This window comes from Gavia stellata, chromosome 2, assembly GCF_030936135.1.
Source record: "Gavia stellata isolate bGavSte3 chromosome 2, bGavSte3.hap2, whole genome shotgun sequence".
NCBI lineage: Eukaryota > Metazoa > Chordata > Aves > Gaviiformes > Gaviidae > Gavia > Gavia stellata.
The window spans coordinates 105,605,869-105,625,796 of NC_082595.1; the positions used below are offsets into that span (position 1 = coordinate 105,605,869).

At 42.9% G+C, this 19,928-nt stretch overlaps 1 protein-coding gene across 1 annotated transcript in view; it reads left to right on the forward strand.

Annotated features, from left to right (window-relative positions):
• Positions 1-19,928, forward strand: part of EVA1A (eva-1 homolog A, regulator of programmed cell death) — a 211,839-nt gene that overhangs the window by 92,431 nt on the left and 99,480 nt on the right. The window contains exon 5 of the mRNA XM_059835633.1: positions 13,988-14,131. Within this exon, the coding sequence (XP_059691616.1) occupies positions 13,988-14,131 (144 nt within the window). The remainder of the gene's footprint in view (positions 1-13,987; positions 14,132-19,928) is intronic.

Consider the following 19,928-nt stretch of genomic DNA (forward strand, 5'->3'; position numbering starts at 1 on the left):
AGGAGCAGGTGGAAACATCACGGCTTATAAATCAAAGCTCTCTCTAGCTAGAGAACATTTCCTTGCACGTTTCCACAGCCCTGCAATACAGAGAGGGCTGCCCCGTGACAGCCTTTGATCCCCAGCATTCGCAACGAGCTGATCTTACAAATATGACCCTATCACTCAGACTTCGCGGCAGCATCCAGTTCCTGTAAGGCGGAACCCAGCTATGTTCTGCACATGGAAGATTTATTCTGTTTGAATTTCATGGGACTGATGATTTGTGTCAACTCTGAGCCTTGGCAATGGGTCTTTTCCTGGGAAGTAGGTCCTGGACAGGTTTGCAGTGATTGTTTTTATCCAGGCAGCACGAGTGACTTGATGAGTAAAGAACTCATACTTGCCCCAAAGGTGGGGAAGGGTATCTTTTCTTCCTCTCCTAATGAAAAACAGTTTGGAAAATTTTATTCCATTTTTTCAGTGAACAAAATTCACATTTGGGTTGAATTTAGAAATCTACAGCTTCTGCAGATGAGGCTTTTAAAGAACTGAGGTCTAAGATGGGGAGGAGGGGTGGCCTAACAGAGCATTGTATATATTTCTGACTCTGCCATAAGGTAAGGGAACAAATAATTTATGTCCTAATAGAGCATTGTATATATTTCTGACTCTGCCATAAGGTAAGGGAACAAATAATTTAATTTGCGTTGTTCCTGCCCTGAAAAACAAGACCTTGTACTCCTGTAGGAGTGTTGAGGAGATAAAGTCCACTAATGGTGAGTTTCCTGGATTCTGCAGAGACATGAGGTACATTAGGTGCTCAGGTGGAGCGATCTGAGGTATCGTGATGTTGCAGCCCTTTAACGCCTGCATAACCCAGCCATCGTTGTGCTGCTTTTGGGTGATGTAAGATCCCCACATCAGGCTTCACACACCATGCCATGCCAGACGGATGCTTTCTCTCTAATGTCTATACAAATGTGCTTAGCATCTGTGAAGGGAAAGTTATTGTGAAGAACTCCATCCTATCCCACTCATGTTAAAGAGAAAATCTGCCAGCATCCTCCTTTAACTGGAAACATGTTGAAACTTGTGTCTCTGACCGTAATGGGAAACCCCTGCAAACAGCTGGACCCCTCCTTGAATGCCTTGGGAACTCTGAAAAGCTCCTAAAGGAATTTGACCTTATTTGTAACTCTCTTAATAAAGCCTCCGCTTTGCTGCCAGCAAGTGCAGAGAGAATACACAGAGCATAGGGAGGTCTCTGGGGAAAGGGTTATTCGCAAACAACAAACCATTAATATCCCTCAGCCCAGGGAGCCCTTTGCCCCATTATTGTGCTGTTTACAGCTGCCTCTGCCTGCATCTCTGAGTGACTTGTTTATACCAAGAGAAGACAATCTAAAAAAATGCCCTTTTCCTACTTGTATCTGAGTGCAAGATAATGATCTAATTAGGAGACTGAGGAGGAAGGACTTCGACGTAAAACAATTACCCTTTTTATCATTCAGCGGAGCGATATCCTTGATCATAGTCAGTGTACCTGACATGTTCACGTGTACGTTTTTGCAGTAGCTACCCTCCTGAACCACAGGGAATGAGAGGATGTGTTCAGCTGCCCTCTAGCATCAGGTTCCACGTCTCCTACTCCAGGACCCTGTCTCTCTCCATCACGTATACAAAAAGCCCACAGCAATTTCACTCCTCATCTGGGTAGAAGGAATCTGGGCTTGGTTTTGGAGTCAGCACGACCATGGGAACTCTGTCTCCAAAGCTCAGCTTTGGGTCGTGGTGTGTGGATTAAGCTGAGTAGTCTGCTGAGAAGCAAAATGTCCTTGTCACCGAACACGCTAGTGCTCTCCTGTGCCTCTGGAGGGGGAAAATGGATGTGTTTACAAAGCCCTGAGGAAACTCAGATGGTCAGTGGCTCTCTCTAACTCATTGGATCTGATAATGAAAGAGCGGAGGAATGAGTTCAGCAAAGGAGCCTGTGCTTTAGGTGCTCGTTCCCTGGCATTTTTCATTTTAATACAGTGGCAGAAGGTGATCCAACCCAGTTTGTTTTGATTTCCTCCTCTTAATGCAGATGTATATATGACTTGAACCAGAGCCTTCACAGTCCCTCATATAAATATTTATTACACCATATAAATAATGGACCCTTCTGGTTTGGTTATCTGTGATCAGATCTAGCATGTGAATAAGTATGAAATACATGCATTTTATTCCATGGTACATGTTTCTGTTCCTGCCAGCACAAGAGCTGGTTTTAAGAGACTGCTGCCCCTCCAGCTGTGCAGTTCTAGCTCTCCTCTGCTTCACCATCCATGACCATTTTCCATCCTGCGTTTCCATCAGTACAGGTATGTGGCTCTGCCCTGATCTTGGTCTGAAGTGAAATACTTAAAAATAAAAGGCCTCCAAACTGGAGCTGGAGCAATGAGGGGTAGTAACCTCTGGCACCGATGGGGGAGGCAGTGGGGACCGGGATGGCAGGAGGAGATGCGGTATCCGCTGAAATCTGTGCTGATCAGATAATGCCGCGTAGCACGGCTGACCTTCAGCGGATCTGAGTGCTTGTGGCTGGAATGCTCTCGTGCTACGTCCTGGTTTCAGCATATGGGAGATGACGGCCTTTAAACTGGCTGCAAGGCTGGGTTTGGGGGATGAGCAGCAGACGCGGGAGGGAGTCAGACCACGTCTTTCTTCTTTAATGTGCACACCAGGCTTCCAGAGCGCGCCTGCCTGTAGGTGTGACTCTATGTACTTTTGATTTACATTCAGTGCAGAAACAACTTTATTATGTGTATAGCTCATGATTAAGAACATGTTTTTAGAGGCCAGTCTGTTTGTATGTAATAAAACCCACAAGTATCGAAGTCTGAAGGCTAAATAAATATCAGTTGCTGTTTAATTCACATATAATACCTTGTTAAATTTAAATAGAAATGAAATTCCCATTTAGAACGCTAAGTTAAAGTGGGACAAAGCCTGCTTTCAGAAAGTCGTTTTTCAATTTTAGATACTTTGCGTGTTTCACTTTTTGTCTCAAAACACCAGGGGGTAATTAAAATCACTTTACAGCTCTTTCTAGAAAACGCAAACTATTGTTGGATTCCATAGTGTCATAAAAAATTATTTATATGAAGTTGTTCTTGTATGCACATAATCGCTTTTTTTAAAAAAAATGAAAAAATCCATTCAAATTTGCTTCTGGGCAAGATCTTTCTCAAAGCCAAGGCTCAACTCGGTTTTAAAAAAGTTGTTTACAGTGGCGTATGACCCCATGCAGTGGTTGTAAATAAAAATTCTGAAAGTAATAATTTAAATAGCACTAGCAGGCTCTGTGATGGTGTTGGTATCATATTTGAGGAGGTAAAGTGGGTATTTGCATCAGTAGTATCAACTTCTTTAGTAGCTGATCTTACAAAAGGTGCCTGTTGCCCAACTATTAGTTAAAAGCAAATCCAGAATATAATCCTAACAATAAAAGGGCAGAATTGAAGAGATTTAAATCTATACCATCTCAACTTATTTCCATGGAGTTACTCTGAATGAAAACCAGTGTAACTTGTTCAGAACTGATAAAGTTCCTCTTAAAATAATTCAGATGTCACTCAAGAATATTACAAAATTACCACGATGGTAAATGCTGAGCCTGAGAAACAAAGGTAATGTGAAACCTATGAGTTTGCAAGCACGCCTTGCTTTATTTTAGGAACCAAGGGCAAGAATTGACTTGCAGATGGTGTCAGCTGGGTAGTCTCTTAAAAATGTGGGCCAGTTCCACAGCTTCCGAAATTCAGACTTTACTTCAGCCTAGGTCTAGGCACTCGTAGAATGATACCCATGTTCAGGAAAATACTTTTGTTGGATTGTAATGAATAGGAAGGACATATGAACTCAGGAACTCCGCAGAGCAGTAGATGCATTGAATACACCATTCCTATCTTCTAGTGAGTGAAGCAAAAGCTGTTAGCTTCTTTGCTTTTTATCTTGAATGCCTTACAGCCCACAATCAACTCTTCTCTGCTGCAAATTAAATAATAAAATTTTACTGTCATTGCCAGACCAAAACTGCTTTGTTCTCTGAGACTTCTTGGCTCCAAGTTTGAAGCTGTCCTCAGATTCTCACTTTAGACCCCCAAACCTGCAAAATGTTATTAATTTGCTCAACTTTACACACTCTGAGTCAGTCTTTGCAAACCTGGAGCCTCATATGTTTTATATGAGTTCTGGTTCCAGATACAAAGGTGATAAGATGATTTGAGCTCGCATTAATAAACCAAGTGTTTCTAAATGTAACTATAGCATTTGTAATTAAACCTGCAATTGATCCTTCAGTTGCGGTCTCTAGATGTGATTAGTTTCTTTTAAGATCATTTTCTCTTTTCTGGCATACTGCTGAAGTTTCCAAAGTTTTATGAAGTGTGTGGTGTGTAATTTTTCTCTCTTTCATTAAAACGTACTTTTTAATATATAGCTGGACTTCTCTACACATCCTTCTAATGTTTGGATGTAGATTTCTTTTTTTAGCCATCTGTTTTCAGTGACATTGTGCAAGATGTAGATGCTATACCCAGCTGCACCAACACAAAGTTCCCTGCTGCTATTTGTAATAATGATGATGGCAATTTATATCAGAAACCCAGCTCGACATGATACTAAAGTACCCAGCACTGCCAAAGCAAAAACCAAACAGAAAGTCCCTGAAACATAAAAGCTCACAGAAAAAGAAACAGCATGCTGGGACTAATGATGTTGTGGGGGAGCTAGACTCTTCTTGGCCTCCATGTTGACCATGAGATGTTGGAGCATCTCTCTGACTCTGTTCTGCACAGCATCAGATAGTGCTTATACCACAGCTGGGGAGCAGGGACCTGGGAAACCAGAGCTCATGTGTGGGCCAAAGCCCCAGTGATACTTCCCCACCAGTCCTGACTGCAAATCCTTTTCCACAGCTCAGTGGCTTATCAAGCAAAAATTCTCCTGAGTCTGTGCTTCCAGCTCAGAAGTACTTTTAACAATATCTTCAAACGAATTGATTTCTTTTATTTCCCTACTTGAAGAGGGTTTTCTTGTGCTTGGAACAGATTGACTGTGCAGGTTTTCTGAAGCCCATTCTGTTCTGGCTTCCAAACCAGGAGCCTTTTAATTGTTTTCAGTCTCTGCTCCTGAGCTTTCCTCTTTACACATCTGCTTCTGCATCTTTTCTTGTGTAAGGGTAACCTTTTGTTTTCATTGGTTGGTACTCACGTTGGTTGGCCTTAAGGTCTAAGTATCTGTAGTTTGATTTTCTCCCTCTTGTCTTCCACACTTCCTGTGGTTCTAAACACAACTCACTTGTGTCTTCTATAGAGGCTTGTGTGCCATGGAAGGAAGAGAAACCCAGTGTATTTCTGTTGCCCCCATCTGAAACCATGTGACAGTGCTATGCTGATAAAGAAATTACCTTCCCAGGCTGCTTACAGTAGAGAGAAAGTGGACAAAGCCCATCTTTATTAACTGTCTTCTGTACTGGCTTTTAAAGAGAACATCAAACTTAATGGGCACTGGCTAAGCTGAAAATGCCTGGGATTTGATATACTGTACCTGGTGCAGACTGGCTCATCAATACTCTATGAAGACATCCTTCACAGGCTGCTAGGATGGCTACTTTTGGCTAATTTGCAGCTGAAGCAGAGGCTCAGACACCTCCAGCAGCTGTCACTGTATGAAGGAGCTGAACTTTGTATCAAACACAGGTAATGGATCGTCTTTAAAATAAATGAGAAACTGTTCAAAAGCAGCAGCAGAACTTCTTTCCCTCCTGTTTATGATAGAGATTCCCTTGCAGAATGAGGCAGTTTTGAGTCACTCCTAGGTAAAACGTGAAGGAATTTAAGCAGCTGCCTCACCTGCAAGGTTGGAGTTACTTTCTTCCTGCTTACGTCCTTTTTGCCATTCCTTCGAAGTTTGCTTTCTCTTTTGTCAGATGAGTAGATAACCACAGCGCTGATTCAGGCATCTGTCAGCTTTCTTTGCAGGAACTAAATTTCTCTTCTCTTAGTTAATCGACTCAGAATCACAGAATCACAGAATCACTAAGGTTGGAAAAGACCTGTAAAATCAAGTCCAACCATCAGCTATCACCACCATGCCCATTAAACCATGTCTCACAATGCCTCGTCCATGACTCCTGCATCTTCCATCTTTCATTCTTCACTGCTCTCAGCAAGTAACTTTTCCTGTTTTATTTTTTAGCAAGAAATCATGCTATGTGTTTTGGAGAAAAATCCTGTCCTCTGCTTGGGAGGAGTTTCCTCCCAGAGCTGTCAATTGTAAATGACTTCCCTTAAGGGAATATTTATCTTAGGTTGTTCCTTTCACCTGCTCCTTAAAAGACAGCAAGGAAAGCTAGGGTTCTGCTTACTGTTTTAACTGGAGATGTTGGTCTGCTCCCGATGCCTTTACACTGAGCCAAAGTGTGCCACAGAATTCATCTCTTGATCAGGTACCACCAATCTTGTTCCAGTTCCTAATCACTTACCTCACGTGCACTGCTGGAAATAGTATTTTAGGCAGTGATTCTCTTTCCCTGTAATTACTGACAATCATTTGGTCCTTTTGGTACTTCAAGGTCTTATACTTTGTTGGTTGAAAAAGTAGAATGAGTGCTCCATTCACAGACTCAGAGAGTGCATCCTCTGACGAATGGATGGAGTTTTCTTCTCAGGCTTTCTTTTTCTTTTTTTTAAGTGCACACATGTTGATAGTGGGGTGTGCTCCATGCCCTGCTGCCTTCCCAGATCCATGGACAGCCTGTGGAAAACCACTACCTGACAGCCCTACAGCATGCTAACACATTCACACGTTCAGGTGTACGTGGTCCTGCTTGCTCTGGAAAGCCTGCCTCATCTGTGCAGGAACCTACCTTTGCAGGCTCAACATGGATGTGGCAGGTGAGTCTGATCACGGGGTTAACAGACGCACAGATGTTCTTGAGCATCTGGCATATGCCCAACTTCACTGTGGGATTAGTCACCCATCTCAAAACTAGGTGTCTAAATCTGTTTGTGGCTCCATCTGTCATGACTGCTGCCTTGGAAGAGGCTCTGATCTCCACCAGAGCATTGAAGAGTTACAGTAATGCAAAACTTAAACTGTTTGGAAACATTCTTTCAAACCCAGATGGGTTTCGCAATCAAAAGCAGCAACGTATGGCTTGGATTTCAGATTTGGATGTTGTCACCCTTATTGGAGAAAAACGAGTAACAGTGAGTAACCAAAGTAACGGATGTGATTAATAGGCATTGGCTCCAATTTCTTTTTTTCACCAGGAAGAGGTAATAAAGAAATAGTCATGCTGGGAAGCAGCCTTAAACTGACTAAAACGCATTCATTGTGGTGAGCTTGATGATATGGACATTACATCACTGAGACTGATTCCAGTTTTAAAGCCAAAGCTGTCTGCAAGCTGCAGCTGGTGAAATCCTCCAGCGTGGCTTTGTTGCCATCTGATTTGGGTTTTTACCCTGTCAGAGGTTGGGCTGATAAAGATAGTGGATCAGGGAGTCCTATCGTACTAAATGCAACCGGTAAGATGAATTACCTACTGAGGGCTTTGACTAAGAGTTGTGAAATGAAACTGGCCAGCAGTCTGCATTTGTGGAGTGATCCTGCGAAAGGTAATTCACCTTGCACCAGGAGCAAGGCTGGAGGGACGTGCAACTTCTAGAAAGTGCGGCCAGGAGTAAAGAGCATAACGCAAGCTGATCCCACTCTCCCCTAAACCCAAACTTTAGTTTAAAATACCATATTCCAAAAGCACAGCTCATATCTTTAAACACTTTCACATGTGGAAGTTTCGCCGCAGCCAGGATTCGTATTTGCTCTTTGGCAGTGTACTGAAGCAATCCAAGACTAATGAAAGCCGAGGGTAACTCTGGCCCAACCTGTGTATGTGGGCTCTCTATCATCTGTGAGGTCTTAAAGCCATTTTTATTGATTTGCTGTGGGATTTAAGCTTTGTGGGCTTTAAAAGGTTCTTGGCAGGGGCCTGGCTCTGCTTAGCAGTACTTACCTCAGACTTAGTGATACGGTGTTGGCATTTGTGAATGTCCTTCCCATATCTCTGGCACATGGGATCACTTGTTTGTCACTGATGTCAGGATGGTATTTCATATCACATCCGCAGTTTGCATTTAGCAAGCAAACAAGCAGCAAAAGGAAGGAGATGTTGCCCTGAATGAGCGTGCCATCTGGTGCAATGAGTGCCACATATAGTCTCCCACTTCTGAAGACCTGGAAAATGTGAATTTGGCCAGCTGAAGGGGACCATAGCCCAACTCTGCTCTAGCACATTGCTGGGCTTGACTTCCCTGCATCTTTTTGAGAGGCTGACTGCATGATTTATGGATGAGAGAGCCTCTGTTTTCTTGCCTCTCTAAGCTCTGGGAATGGGCACCTGGAGGTGAAGACTTCTGACCTGGAATCACCTCCTGAAGAGGTACTAATATACTTGGAGATCTCACTTCAACCCAGCTCCCTAAGGACTTATTTACATTTGGAAGTTAAATTACCTAGATACACTTCATAACAGCCAACAGGAGTGATGTTAAGTGTTTTTATACTCCCGAGACATGGGGGTAAAAGAAAATACCATGTTGTCACTTCTAGAGCTCTGAATGACATGGTGGTGACTGTGATTTATGAGGGTGCTGTAGCCTCATCTATCACTCAGCCATCTCTCAAATTATTGACGTCTTCAGTGCTAGTTAGTGAGGGCATAAAGATGCTTGAATGACATTTTGGCATCCAGCTAAATGACGTCCTTATCACAAATCCTTTGAAGTGTATAAGGGAGATGGTCCCATTTGCAGGTTTTGATTGCTGCTCTTACATTTTTCAGTTCAATGTGTTATGTGGAGGACAAACACGTTGACAGATCAATGAAACCAAGAGGGGAGACCAAACTAATTTCAGCATCGGTGTAGTCCTCCTTCAAAGTACTGATGGCTGCTTGCCCTGGCATTTACGGGAATGCACAAGGCATTTGTGCTTAAAAATTTTGTGGAGGGAAAACCAGGGAAAATTCCATGTTGTGACCAAATGGAAGTCTTTGAAGTGAATACTTTGTCAAATTTTGTCCATAGAGCCCATTTCTTTTTTTCAGGGCTGGAAGAACATGATTGATTCCAAGAGAACGGCTCAGGCCTTACCACGGGGAAAATAAGAGGAATATTTGGATTTACCATGTGGGAGCCTGGTGTTGTCAGTAGAGTTTAGCTGGATCTTGTAACGTGGGTACCTCAGATGACTTTCTGCCACTCCTGCGTTCACCAGATTTTGGTGCTGATTAGGATTTGAAGGTCAGTGGCAACAGTAAAGGCTTGCCTAAATTGTGGCTGTTTGCTACAAGAGCCAAGGAAATGGAGTACTACAAGAAACCTCCACAATGCTACGTTGAAGTCAAACTGGCAGCCACTTACAAGCAGTCAGAGATCGATATTGCTTAACATCTTCAGTAATGACCTAGATAATGGGATGGAGTTTGTAGGTGGTACCAAATCGGACACGACAGTTGTTACAGCAGGGTTCCTCGAGGAGCCTCTGCGAGCTGGAGAAACCTCATGAAACCTTGTGAAGTTCAACAAAGGCAAGTGCACAAGTTCTTCACCTGAATAACCCTTTTGCAATAGCACAGGGTAGGGACCAGCTGGCTAGAAAGCGGCTCTGCAGAAAAAGGACCAATGGGTCTTGGGGGAAAAGAAAGTTGAACATGAGTCAGCGGTGTGGTCTTGTGGCAACGGTGGCTAAGTGGATACTGGACTTATTATTAGTAAGAATATTGTAAGCACATTAAGGAGAGGGTTTATTCACTCTATTTGGCCTTCCAGTACTCTACTTAACTGGAGAACTGGAGTGTCCAGTTTAGGGCTCCCCAGATAAAGGGATATGGAGAAAAATTGGAGCAAGTCCAGTGAAGCTGGTCAGGGGGCTGGAGCACATAGCATATGGGGAAATACTGAGGAACCCAGGTTTGTTCAGTCTCAAGAAGAGAAAGCTTAGGGTGGGATCTTATTGCTGTTTTCTACTACCTAACAGGTGGCTCTACAGAAGACTGTTGTTGGAAACGCACAGAAAAAAACCAAACAAACACCAAGAGCAATGAACACAAGTTGCAACAATGGAAATCTGATTAGATACAAGGAAAAAATTCTTCACCTGGAGAGTGGTTTAGCCCTGGAACAGGTGCCCAAGGAGTTTGGGAAATATTTATCTGTGGAGATTCTCAAAACTTGCCTGGACAAATTCCTGAGCAACCTGATGTAACATCAAAGCGGGCTGTGCTTTGAGCAGGAGGTTGGACTGGATAGGCTCCAGATATTGCTTCCAACTAAATTATTGTATGGTTTATGTGCTGCAGTCCCAACAGGTGACTTTTTTCCTGGATATGTTTTCAATATTAAAGTTTGCAAAAAGTCCACGTAAAAGAGGCTTTTAAAATCTTGGTGCCCCTCTTTCTACGCTAGGGGATTTCATCCCCATCTGTAATTGAAGCATAGAGAGTCTCTTCTGCTTTTCTGCTCATTTTGGCTAGTGCGGGTTGAGCTGGAGCAGCCTGGCAACTGGAGAGTTGAGGATTTCACTACTGATATTTGTGAATATGGAGGCCTGGCCTGTGCCCGAAGAAGCTGGGTATCTAGGGCTACATGTATGCTGGTAAACTAGCAGTACTAGGGCCTGGGCACAGATACGGGAAATAGATCTTCTGTGCTGTTAAGTTGCAGCATGGTCCATGGCCATGGTTCATTGCCTTGGCGCAGCTAACACTCTCCTAGGCAGTCCAGAAGATGGTTTGAGGTTGGTTATAGGGCAGGGACTGGGTATCACCACTCGGTTTTGGAGGATAAGAGTGTTTATTAGCATGGATGTAGGTTTTTCTACCACAGTTGACCTCAGGACCAGGGAGTGGGCCAGGGTAAGTTTTCATTTACCGATGAACATGTAGCCAGTGTAGGCTGGACCTGGGCACTGTTAAAATACAAGTAGGAATTGCAGTGTTAGGACCAGCTCTGGCAGACGGAGCTGCATAGAAGAGGCTCTTATAACTCAAGCTACATCTGCATTGGTAGAAGGGCTGGTCAAGGGGCTAGAGCAGGGTCCCACAGCTCCCTGTAGGCAGTATGGCATGTTGTTTTCAGTGGGGAGCATGGGCAAGGCTGTCCTCTCCTGGGGAAAAAAAAAAGCAGCTACTACCTGATAGCATCAGGATTGTGCTCACCTACCATGTACACATCAGCTAGTCTGTACTGAATAGAGTGAGGAAGAGCCTGCTGCCTGGCCCTGTGGCTGGATGTCCATGCAACTAAGCCTTCTACCACATACTCCTGCTCCTCTACTTTGCATCCTAAATATCTGGGGGGCCCTTCTGCAAATTGACAATTGGAATTAGCCCTGTTCTATCTCAAACTGTATTACCTCTTTGGGGTAATGCTAGTTGGCAAAATCATTCTAAGGAATAGGGTAGCACTTAAATAAGGGGGATAATGGTGTGTCCAGATTTGAGCCATGTTTGGTTTCCTAGTGCAGATGCTGCTGCGAAAATCAACATGGATGGAGACCGTAGCCTGCTCAGAACTGCATGGGAGGAAGGAAGTCATCAATAGGATGACTTTTAGGACAAGAGGAAATGGCCTCAAGTTGTGTCAGAGGAGGTTTAGACTGGATATTAGGAAAAATTTCTTCACTGAAAGGGTTGTCAGACACTGGAACAGGCTGCCCAGGGAGGTGGTTGAGTCACCACCCCTGGAAGTATTTAAAAGACGTGTGGATGAGGCGCTGAGGGACGTGGTTTAGTGGTGAATTTAGCAGGGTTAGGTTTATGGTTGGATTTGATGATCTTAAAGGTCTTTTCCAACCTAAATGATTCTATGACTCTATGATTCTATAATACCAAGACCTGAGTAGTGATGGCTAGAAAAGCTGGTGATGTTAGTGTTAGGGTATATGACAGATAAAACTCCTAGAAGCGTTTTCAATGTGCTGAATCTACAGATCTGGCACCTGAAGAGTCAATCCAGTTTGTAAAGGTGGAGGGCAGAGTCTGTGGTTTGTTACCGTCCATTCCTATGGGAGAAGCTCCCAAAGGCTGACCATCTCTGGTGCGACTTATGACTTATGCAAAAGACTTGTAATGGCTCTCGTGCCTCTCACAGGACCAGTAATGTGTAATTCCCCACGATCCCGCAGAGGTAGCGTGCTCCTGCGCTGGGTGGCGAGGTCGCTGTGCAGACAGCCGTGGGATGCTGTCTGTTTTGCATGAGAACAATAACAAATAAAAAGAATAGGCGCCCTCCATGAAATCCTGTGCAGTGCTTAGATTTGATGAGTTTCTTTAACTGGACATTTGACAAAAAGACAATAAAGCAGGATTGCTGCCTGCCAGATGTTTCCACTGGAACCTCTGGCACTCATTGGATCAAAAATCCCCTAAGGAAGTTTGGGTGGTTCAGTATGAAAATGCTCACATGGGGCCCTGTTCTTTTGTCATTTGCAGCATGTGAAATAAAATGCTGCCTTTGATGTGCGAAAAAAGACATGTTGCCCTCTAGGCTTAGTTTTCTGTGGCTTTCCCGTGTCTCTCATGGCTTTTGTTATTGTGCTGGTTCTAGCATTCAATACGTTTTGGGGTTCATCTTCTCTTTCCCTGCCTCCTGATTAGTGACCAAAAGGGGTTTGTATTCCTTTCTCTGTAGCTTTCCTGCTGCTTTTAGCAGCAGCTTAATGTTGAAGAAATGTCTTCTTGTCAGCTTCCCCGTGTGCTTGGCCCTGGCTGGACAGTGAAAGCAGACTATCAGTCTAGCACCTACAAGTTTGAGAGCTTGTCTGTGCAAATAATTTTCTCCTTAGCTGAGAAAACAGGCACAAACCATCTGAAAGAAAATAATACTTGTGAAAATATTTACTTTTGGAGCTTTCCATATTCTAAATTCCTGATATGACAAACATTTCTACTTACATGGAATGAACACGCTTAACAGAATATTTCTACTTAGATGGCAGAAGGTAACGTTATAAGTATTCAACCTCATAGTAACCCTCATTAGATTTCTTAGAAATACAACACCTTCCAAGAGCAGACAGAGGCACTGATCACCGCTGTCTGCAGAAGGGGGCCAGAGATGGTGACTTGAGACAACTCTCTTGGACATAACAAAGGCTAAAAAAACCTACCCAAACTCTCGCTATCTCTTTCCCTCAAAATGAAACAAGCAAAACCTGGGAAAAATCAACGCAACCAAATCAAATCAGAGTTTTACCCTTCCCTGAACAAGATCACAATGTCCATATCCCTTACATCCGTGAGGTGGGACTTTGCTAATAACTTTGCATGTTACTGTGATCAATTGCATTATCAGACAGCTAAATAAATGTACAGGAATTCCATATGAATAACTGTTGTATTAATGTATTTTCTGTTCCTATGACAGTCTATTAGTTTATGGGGAAGCTTGTAGTGTTTCTGGATAAATACATTGGAGTGAGACTCCTAAGATCTGAGTCTTTTTCCATGCCCTGCACTGATTTGATGTTGTTCATCTTTTTACTTTTCTATGACTCTGTTTCTCCATCTGTTTAAAATGAAGATACTGATACCTGTCTTAGGGTCCTTTCAGACATTTATAGAATAAATGCCAGGTGAGAAGGAATTATTTTCATTATGGATAGTCTTTTCCCTTTGAAAACAAGCCATCTTCTATTTGCAGCCCTGTTTCTATGGATGTATAGGGGTTTCTGATTCCACACTGTTCTTTTTGGTAATTACTTGTCATCAATTTATAATTTATTGGGGGTGTCTGAGAGTCAGATACACCTTCCCATGTAAACACAAAGATTTTGAAATGCTCATGGAAAGCTCATACCTATGTGCTCTCACAGTCTGCATCTGGTACTTGTTTTTAGGCAATTTCTGATGTGAATGGACAAATATTCACACATAGGTATCCTTTTTCCCTTTTAGAGTGTCAGTCGGCTACTGCTCTCCAACTCATGATCAAGCGCTGTCACGGGAAAAGAAGTTGCAGTGTATATGCCAGCACCTATGAATTTGGAGATCCTTGTTACCCGGGCATCCGAAAGCATCTTAATGTCATCTACACCTGTGGTGAGCTGCAAAATTCTCTTACTATAACTCTCATTGCAGCACGTGTTTGATGAACAGTGGTGTGTGAAGAATGACAAGACTTGTAATTGTGCATAAAAAGTTGTTAAACTTCCAGTTGGCTCATAGTGATTCTTATTTGGTCAACAAGAGAAAGCTCTGTGGATCACCTGAGTGGTTTAATTCTGTCTCTTTTTCTACATTGGCATTGGCTTGATAGAAAAAGGAGAAAACATGGAAATGATATTTTGTTAATCCATTCAATGCTGCTTCTGCAAGGCAGGAAAATCTGGCTCAGTGACTGCTTACATCCTGAATGTTAGCATCCTGCTGCTTCATTTGACTGCAGCAAAGTTGTCATTATCAGTAGGATCCTTATTACTTTGTTCTGTATTTCATTTTGTACAGTAGAATAAGATAATCACCAATACATACTCATCCATGGTATTAATGGAAAATCACTCCCAAAATCTTCAGGTGAACATTGCAACATTTTCCTTACAAAGTACTGTTATTTGGAAAAAAAAAAAAGTTGGAGTTCTCAGTTGGGAGCTTCAGTCATAGTGTTGAGCAGACACTGTACTCCTACTTGACTAGTCATTTTGCAACAGAGCGCTCTGTTGTATGAAAACAACATCAGGTCTGTCTTCTTCCAGTGATGACATTTTGATCATTTGTAGCTGCTATATTTGAAAATATTTGCTTAAGGGTTTTGCTTATATAGTTGTTGCTAGGATCAGCTCAGTCTCTCTCTCTGTTCCTTTCTATGTCCACCTGGAAGAGGAAATTCTGGTGCTATTTTGACTCTGCTGAGTAGATGGCTGAGCATGTAGTAGAGGAGGTGCTGGCTGTGTCCTCAGAGAACAACAGGTCTGTGGGTAAATCTCTATGTGTAACTGCAGCGTGCTGAATCTGATAGATGGTATTTGAGATGGAGTCACTATGGTGTTTCGTATAGTTACTGCAGCGTGGCTGATGCACAGCACCTTGAAGAGCAGAGAGAAATGCAGGAGCATCAGGCTCTGAGCTCCTGCCTGGCTGTTGTTTCATTTGGTAGGCATGGCAGGAAGGTTGAATTTTTTTTCTCTTCCTTTCTTTGGTTTTGTTTGAAATGATGTAGCAAGAAGTAGCAAGACTATCCCTGCAAAGCCTTGTGAATTTTCTAACCAGGAAGATGATGTTGTTATATCACTTTTTTTGTAAAGAGGCTGGAGAGAAACTTACCCTCGTGGGGATTTGATGGAAACCAAAGCAATGCAGCAAAACAGGAGCTTCATAACTCAAAAATCCAGGGACAAACCAAACAGAGCTCCATGATGTATTTCAAAGAGGATATCTCCTTCAAAGGCCTCTGCAGCCTTATTCTGGCATCGTGGTCCTGGTCCCAAAGTCCACTACAAAATGCATTAATGATCTCTTAATCTGACCTTAACTTTCCTAGTCATAGCCTAACTGCATCAGGAAATGAGTCACGCTTGAGAGCACAAAATGGCATGTTTTGCTTTTTAGTGGGTGAAATCTGCCTCATCCTTTGAAGGTGGCCATGGCTCCTTGTCAAAACCATGATCTCAGACATGTCTCTGAGATGGATTTTGTGATAATCAGACACACATTTCTCCCTTCAAAATGTGAAAACCAAATAAACAAGAAATCAAATTCCAGTCCCATATACTTGTGCTGGACAGAAGTAAATCCTGGCATTAAAAGAAATGATAAACCCAAGCGATTTGATGTTCTTATGGTTTAGAGAACAATTGCAGTGTAGAAAACCTCCTGTTGGATATCTCTGTTTCAGGTTTCCATACAGCTGCATGCATTATTGGTCCTGGTATGGTGTTCTCCTACTTTCACAAAACCTGTGGGAGTGAAAGGGGACAGGCTTTGACTGGTAAAAGTGACTGCCGCACCTTTTGGTTTGGGTGCTCTTTCCTGTGACCTGTATCTAGATACACACCCCTGTTCCCTACCTCCTGTAGTTGGAAACACTTGATCCCTGGAGCGCAGGATGTGGCTTTGCTGGTATTCACTGGAGAGCAGTCAAAGTCGCAGGGTGACCCTGGCATAGCTTGGGAAACGTGATGGGTGTGCAAAATGGGTTTCTCTCAGCATCACTTCAGCCTTTCTCATTGCTGGTTCAAATGGGTGCGTTCATCACCCTCTGAGATCAAGCAGTGCAGTCAGTCTACTCTTCTCTGTCACTCCCCAGCTGCCAAGGTGTGGCAGAAGTGTCCTGCCATGGTTCTGCAGTTTGGACCATGTCACTGGTCTCACCTGTGACAAAAACTGTGATGTGTCCTTGATCACTGTTGCTGACCCACTGTGCTGCTTCAGAAGAGGAGGTGAGAGCAAGCATGCTGGTGGACATGGCAGCATGGGTAGGAGGGCCTTCACGCAACTATTTCCCGTGGGAGAAACTTCAGTTATTATGGGGACAGGGCGGCTGAACTCTGCTCTTGGTGCTAAAGCATGGGGAGGGCTGGAAAGAGAAAAATGCATCTTCTGCTGATAGCAAGTCATGAAAAAAAACCTGTTGAAGGAGTAATTTATGAGGTGACAAAAGGTAATATTAATTGAAAACTCATGTGTTGTTACCCGAAATCATGGCCTTTTTGCTGAGGTGGACTTTGTGACAGGCGTTAATGCTGGTGTTGACTGTGTAGAGCAATGACTAGTGAACAGCTAGTGAGGTGACTTATCTCCCAGTCCTGGCAGGAGAACATCTGCAAGAGTCTCTCACGTCAGCACGTACAGACTGTTCTTCTCTGGCTTGACAGCAGGAGATGAGCCCTATCCTGGATCTCTGAGAGCTAAATGGATGAGGCAACAGCTTTGCTTTCTCTAAGCCATGCCCAAATTTCTTGGAAGTTCATTCCTTCAGCCTCCATGTCTTATTGGACATGAGAATTCCTGCCAGACATACACAGTTTTGTTGATGAATCTGGTTTTAAGTAAAGGTGTCATCTAACTTTTTGCCCAGCTGTATTTTTTTGAATAATTTGTTGTAATTACTGCAGCCAGTGGGAGCGTCTCAAGTCAGCGGTTCTCCGTATGGTACTATATCCCTTTGCATCTTGCGCTAAACACCTCTTGGCATCACTTAGCTGAGAGGGAAATGCTACAAGTTACCGTGCATGTACAAGATGATTGAAACAAGTGAGTAACAGGCAGCCCTATGCGATAGTGATCTCTCGTGTGCATTAGGGTCCCATTAGCCCAGCCAAGGAAACAGATGAAAAATCCTCCAACATAAAAACATTCCAAACCTGAACCTTGGCAAGAGCTGAAATACTAAATTTTGGCCCACAGCCAGATTTAGCTAATGGGATGGTGTGGAAGGTGGGATTTTCCAGTATGTGAGTCCCATTACTGCATTAATAAATGCATTAATTATTTTTTTTTAAAAGGGAAAGGCAAGTTAATTCTGGGAAAGCACATAACGTGGTGGGGTTGCTTTCTGAGTGTGGCAGCTGTAACTAAAGGGAAATAGAAAAATTTTAGCTCTGCCTTTTCTTTAAAATACCCTGAAACTCTTAGAGGATAGCAGCAATTAAGAGAGTATTAAGGCAGCTGAGAAAAATAGTGCAACAAAGTCTTTCTCCCTTTCTTTATGTCCCCCCCTGTCCCCATCCCCATCTCCTGGTCTCCCTGTCTTTCTGTTTTTCTTTGGTATAAAGAATTGTATTTGTACTATCTGCGGGTAGCTTGTTAGCGTCATTACTGCTGTGGTTTTGTACTTAATGATAAAAGTTACTGTACTCCTGACCTTTTCCTTTTTCTTAATTGTCCACTTATTACCTTCAAAGATTCCCTTTAATTCTCTAGACCTCTTTCCTCTCTAGTACAGTAGACCTGTTTTTTTGGCCTCTGTTGAAGTCCTAACTCAGCAATGTATTAAAACATTGTGTTGAATTTTTTCCACACGCATAATGCCACTTGGATTCAAGGAAGTGTTTAAGTGTGTGCTTTATTTTAAGACCCATGCATAAATACCCTGAAAGTTAAATATTATCTCAAATACTTCCCTGAGTGGGGATGAGGGGCTTGTCTGTGTGTAAAGAGAAACCTTATTCTTAGCACTGAAAGTCAAGGGAGCAATCCAGAGTGTCTACTGTCCCGACTGCCAGACCTGCCTCCCCGTGCAGTCAATAGAGGCTGTAAATGTAAACCCTCTGCTAAGTACCTGCTATTCTTTGAATACAGGCATCAGTCAGAAATGGCCTGATGAGAAAAAAAAAGAAAATATGGGGATTGTGGATTTCCTTGTGTCTAGGCGTGTTTCAGTGGGTTGGCTGTCGGTCCTGATAACTGGTGACTTTTTAGTGCCTTTCTTAGACATAGGTTGGACAAAATGGAGGAAATGTGGCCTTGGATGTATTTTTGATGTGAATATCCATCATGCATTTGGATGTGTGTGTGCCTCCTGCTTGATTCATGCTTGATGGAAAGGGGTCATTCGGCTGAGAGCTAATGAACTACCATGGTAACTCATAAATTGCTTGGAAAATCCTGCAGCTCTGCCACATTAATAATCCTGCCATCCTGCTTTATGAGGCAGTAAGGTGAGTCCCAGAGGCCAAGCACTTCACATCCTGATGACAGAACCGGGCAGGTAAAGGATAAAGCATGAGTGCAGGGACAGCAGCTACTGTTTCGCAGTGTCTGATGCTGCTGGGAGACCAAACGGGGTCAATGAGAGGTGGTAGAGATGCTCTGGGGTGATGGGGGTGTGCTGACCTTTTCTTTCACTGGGTACTTGGGAAAGCAGTCTGGCCTTCTCCAAAATGTTATGTTTAAATAAATATTCTATCAAGTTCAACTACAGGTCTAGACAAGAGAGCTCTGAGGTGGTTGCCCTCATGATGGTGATGAGGGGGGAGGGTGAAGAGCTGCACAAATTCTCTCCTGTCGTCTCAAAGGGACTGTGCTCTAGTCCATTAGCTCCTGTGCAGCAAATCTATCAATGCCTTAAGCTGGATGAATATAATGGTCCTTTTTGCTTTTAAAATTTATGAATTCATGAATGTAGAAATGTAGAAAATATATTTTTATCACTGCAAAACTGCTTTCTGTTGCTATAGAATCATAGAATCATTTAGGTTGGAAAAGACCTTTATGGTCATCAAGTCCAACTGTAAACCTAACCCTGCTAAGTCCACCATTAAACCATGTCCCTCAGTGCCTCATCCACCCGTCTTTTAAATACCTCCAGTGGTGGTGACTCCACCACCTCCCTGGGCAGCCTTTTCCAATGTCTGACAACCCTTTCAGTGAAGAAACTTTTCCTAATATCCAGTCTAAACCTCCTCTGGCGCAACTTGAGGCCCTTTCCTCTTGTCCTATCACTTGTCACTTGGGCGAAGAGACCAGCACCCACCTCTCTACAACCCCCTTTCAGGTAGGTTTATATGAAATTTTATGAATTCATTTAGATTAATTTTATTTATTAATTTATTTATTATTTTATTTATATGAATTTTATGAAACTGCTTTATAGAAATTTCATTGCTATAAAAAGCAACGTCCAAAATCTGCAAAAAACAGAAAAGGAGCAATTCCGAACTTCCAAGAAAAACAAAAGCCTTTTAGACCCTTTTGAAACAGGGCAATGCAGACAGGGTCATGCTAGAGAGAGACACAGAATATATAATGCACATTTCCTTTCTTCAAAAGTTGAAATAAAATTGGTGTTTACAAACAAGTAAACATTTTAGGCATGCTAGTTCTAGGGATGTTAAACTGAATGTATCATGTTTGATAATGGGTGTTTAACTGGGATTCTTGTGTCATACTGTAAAGCAGA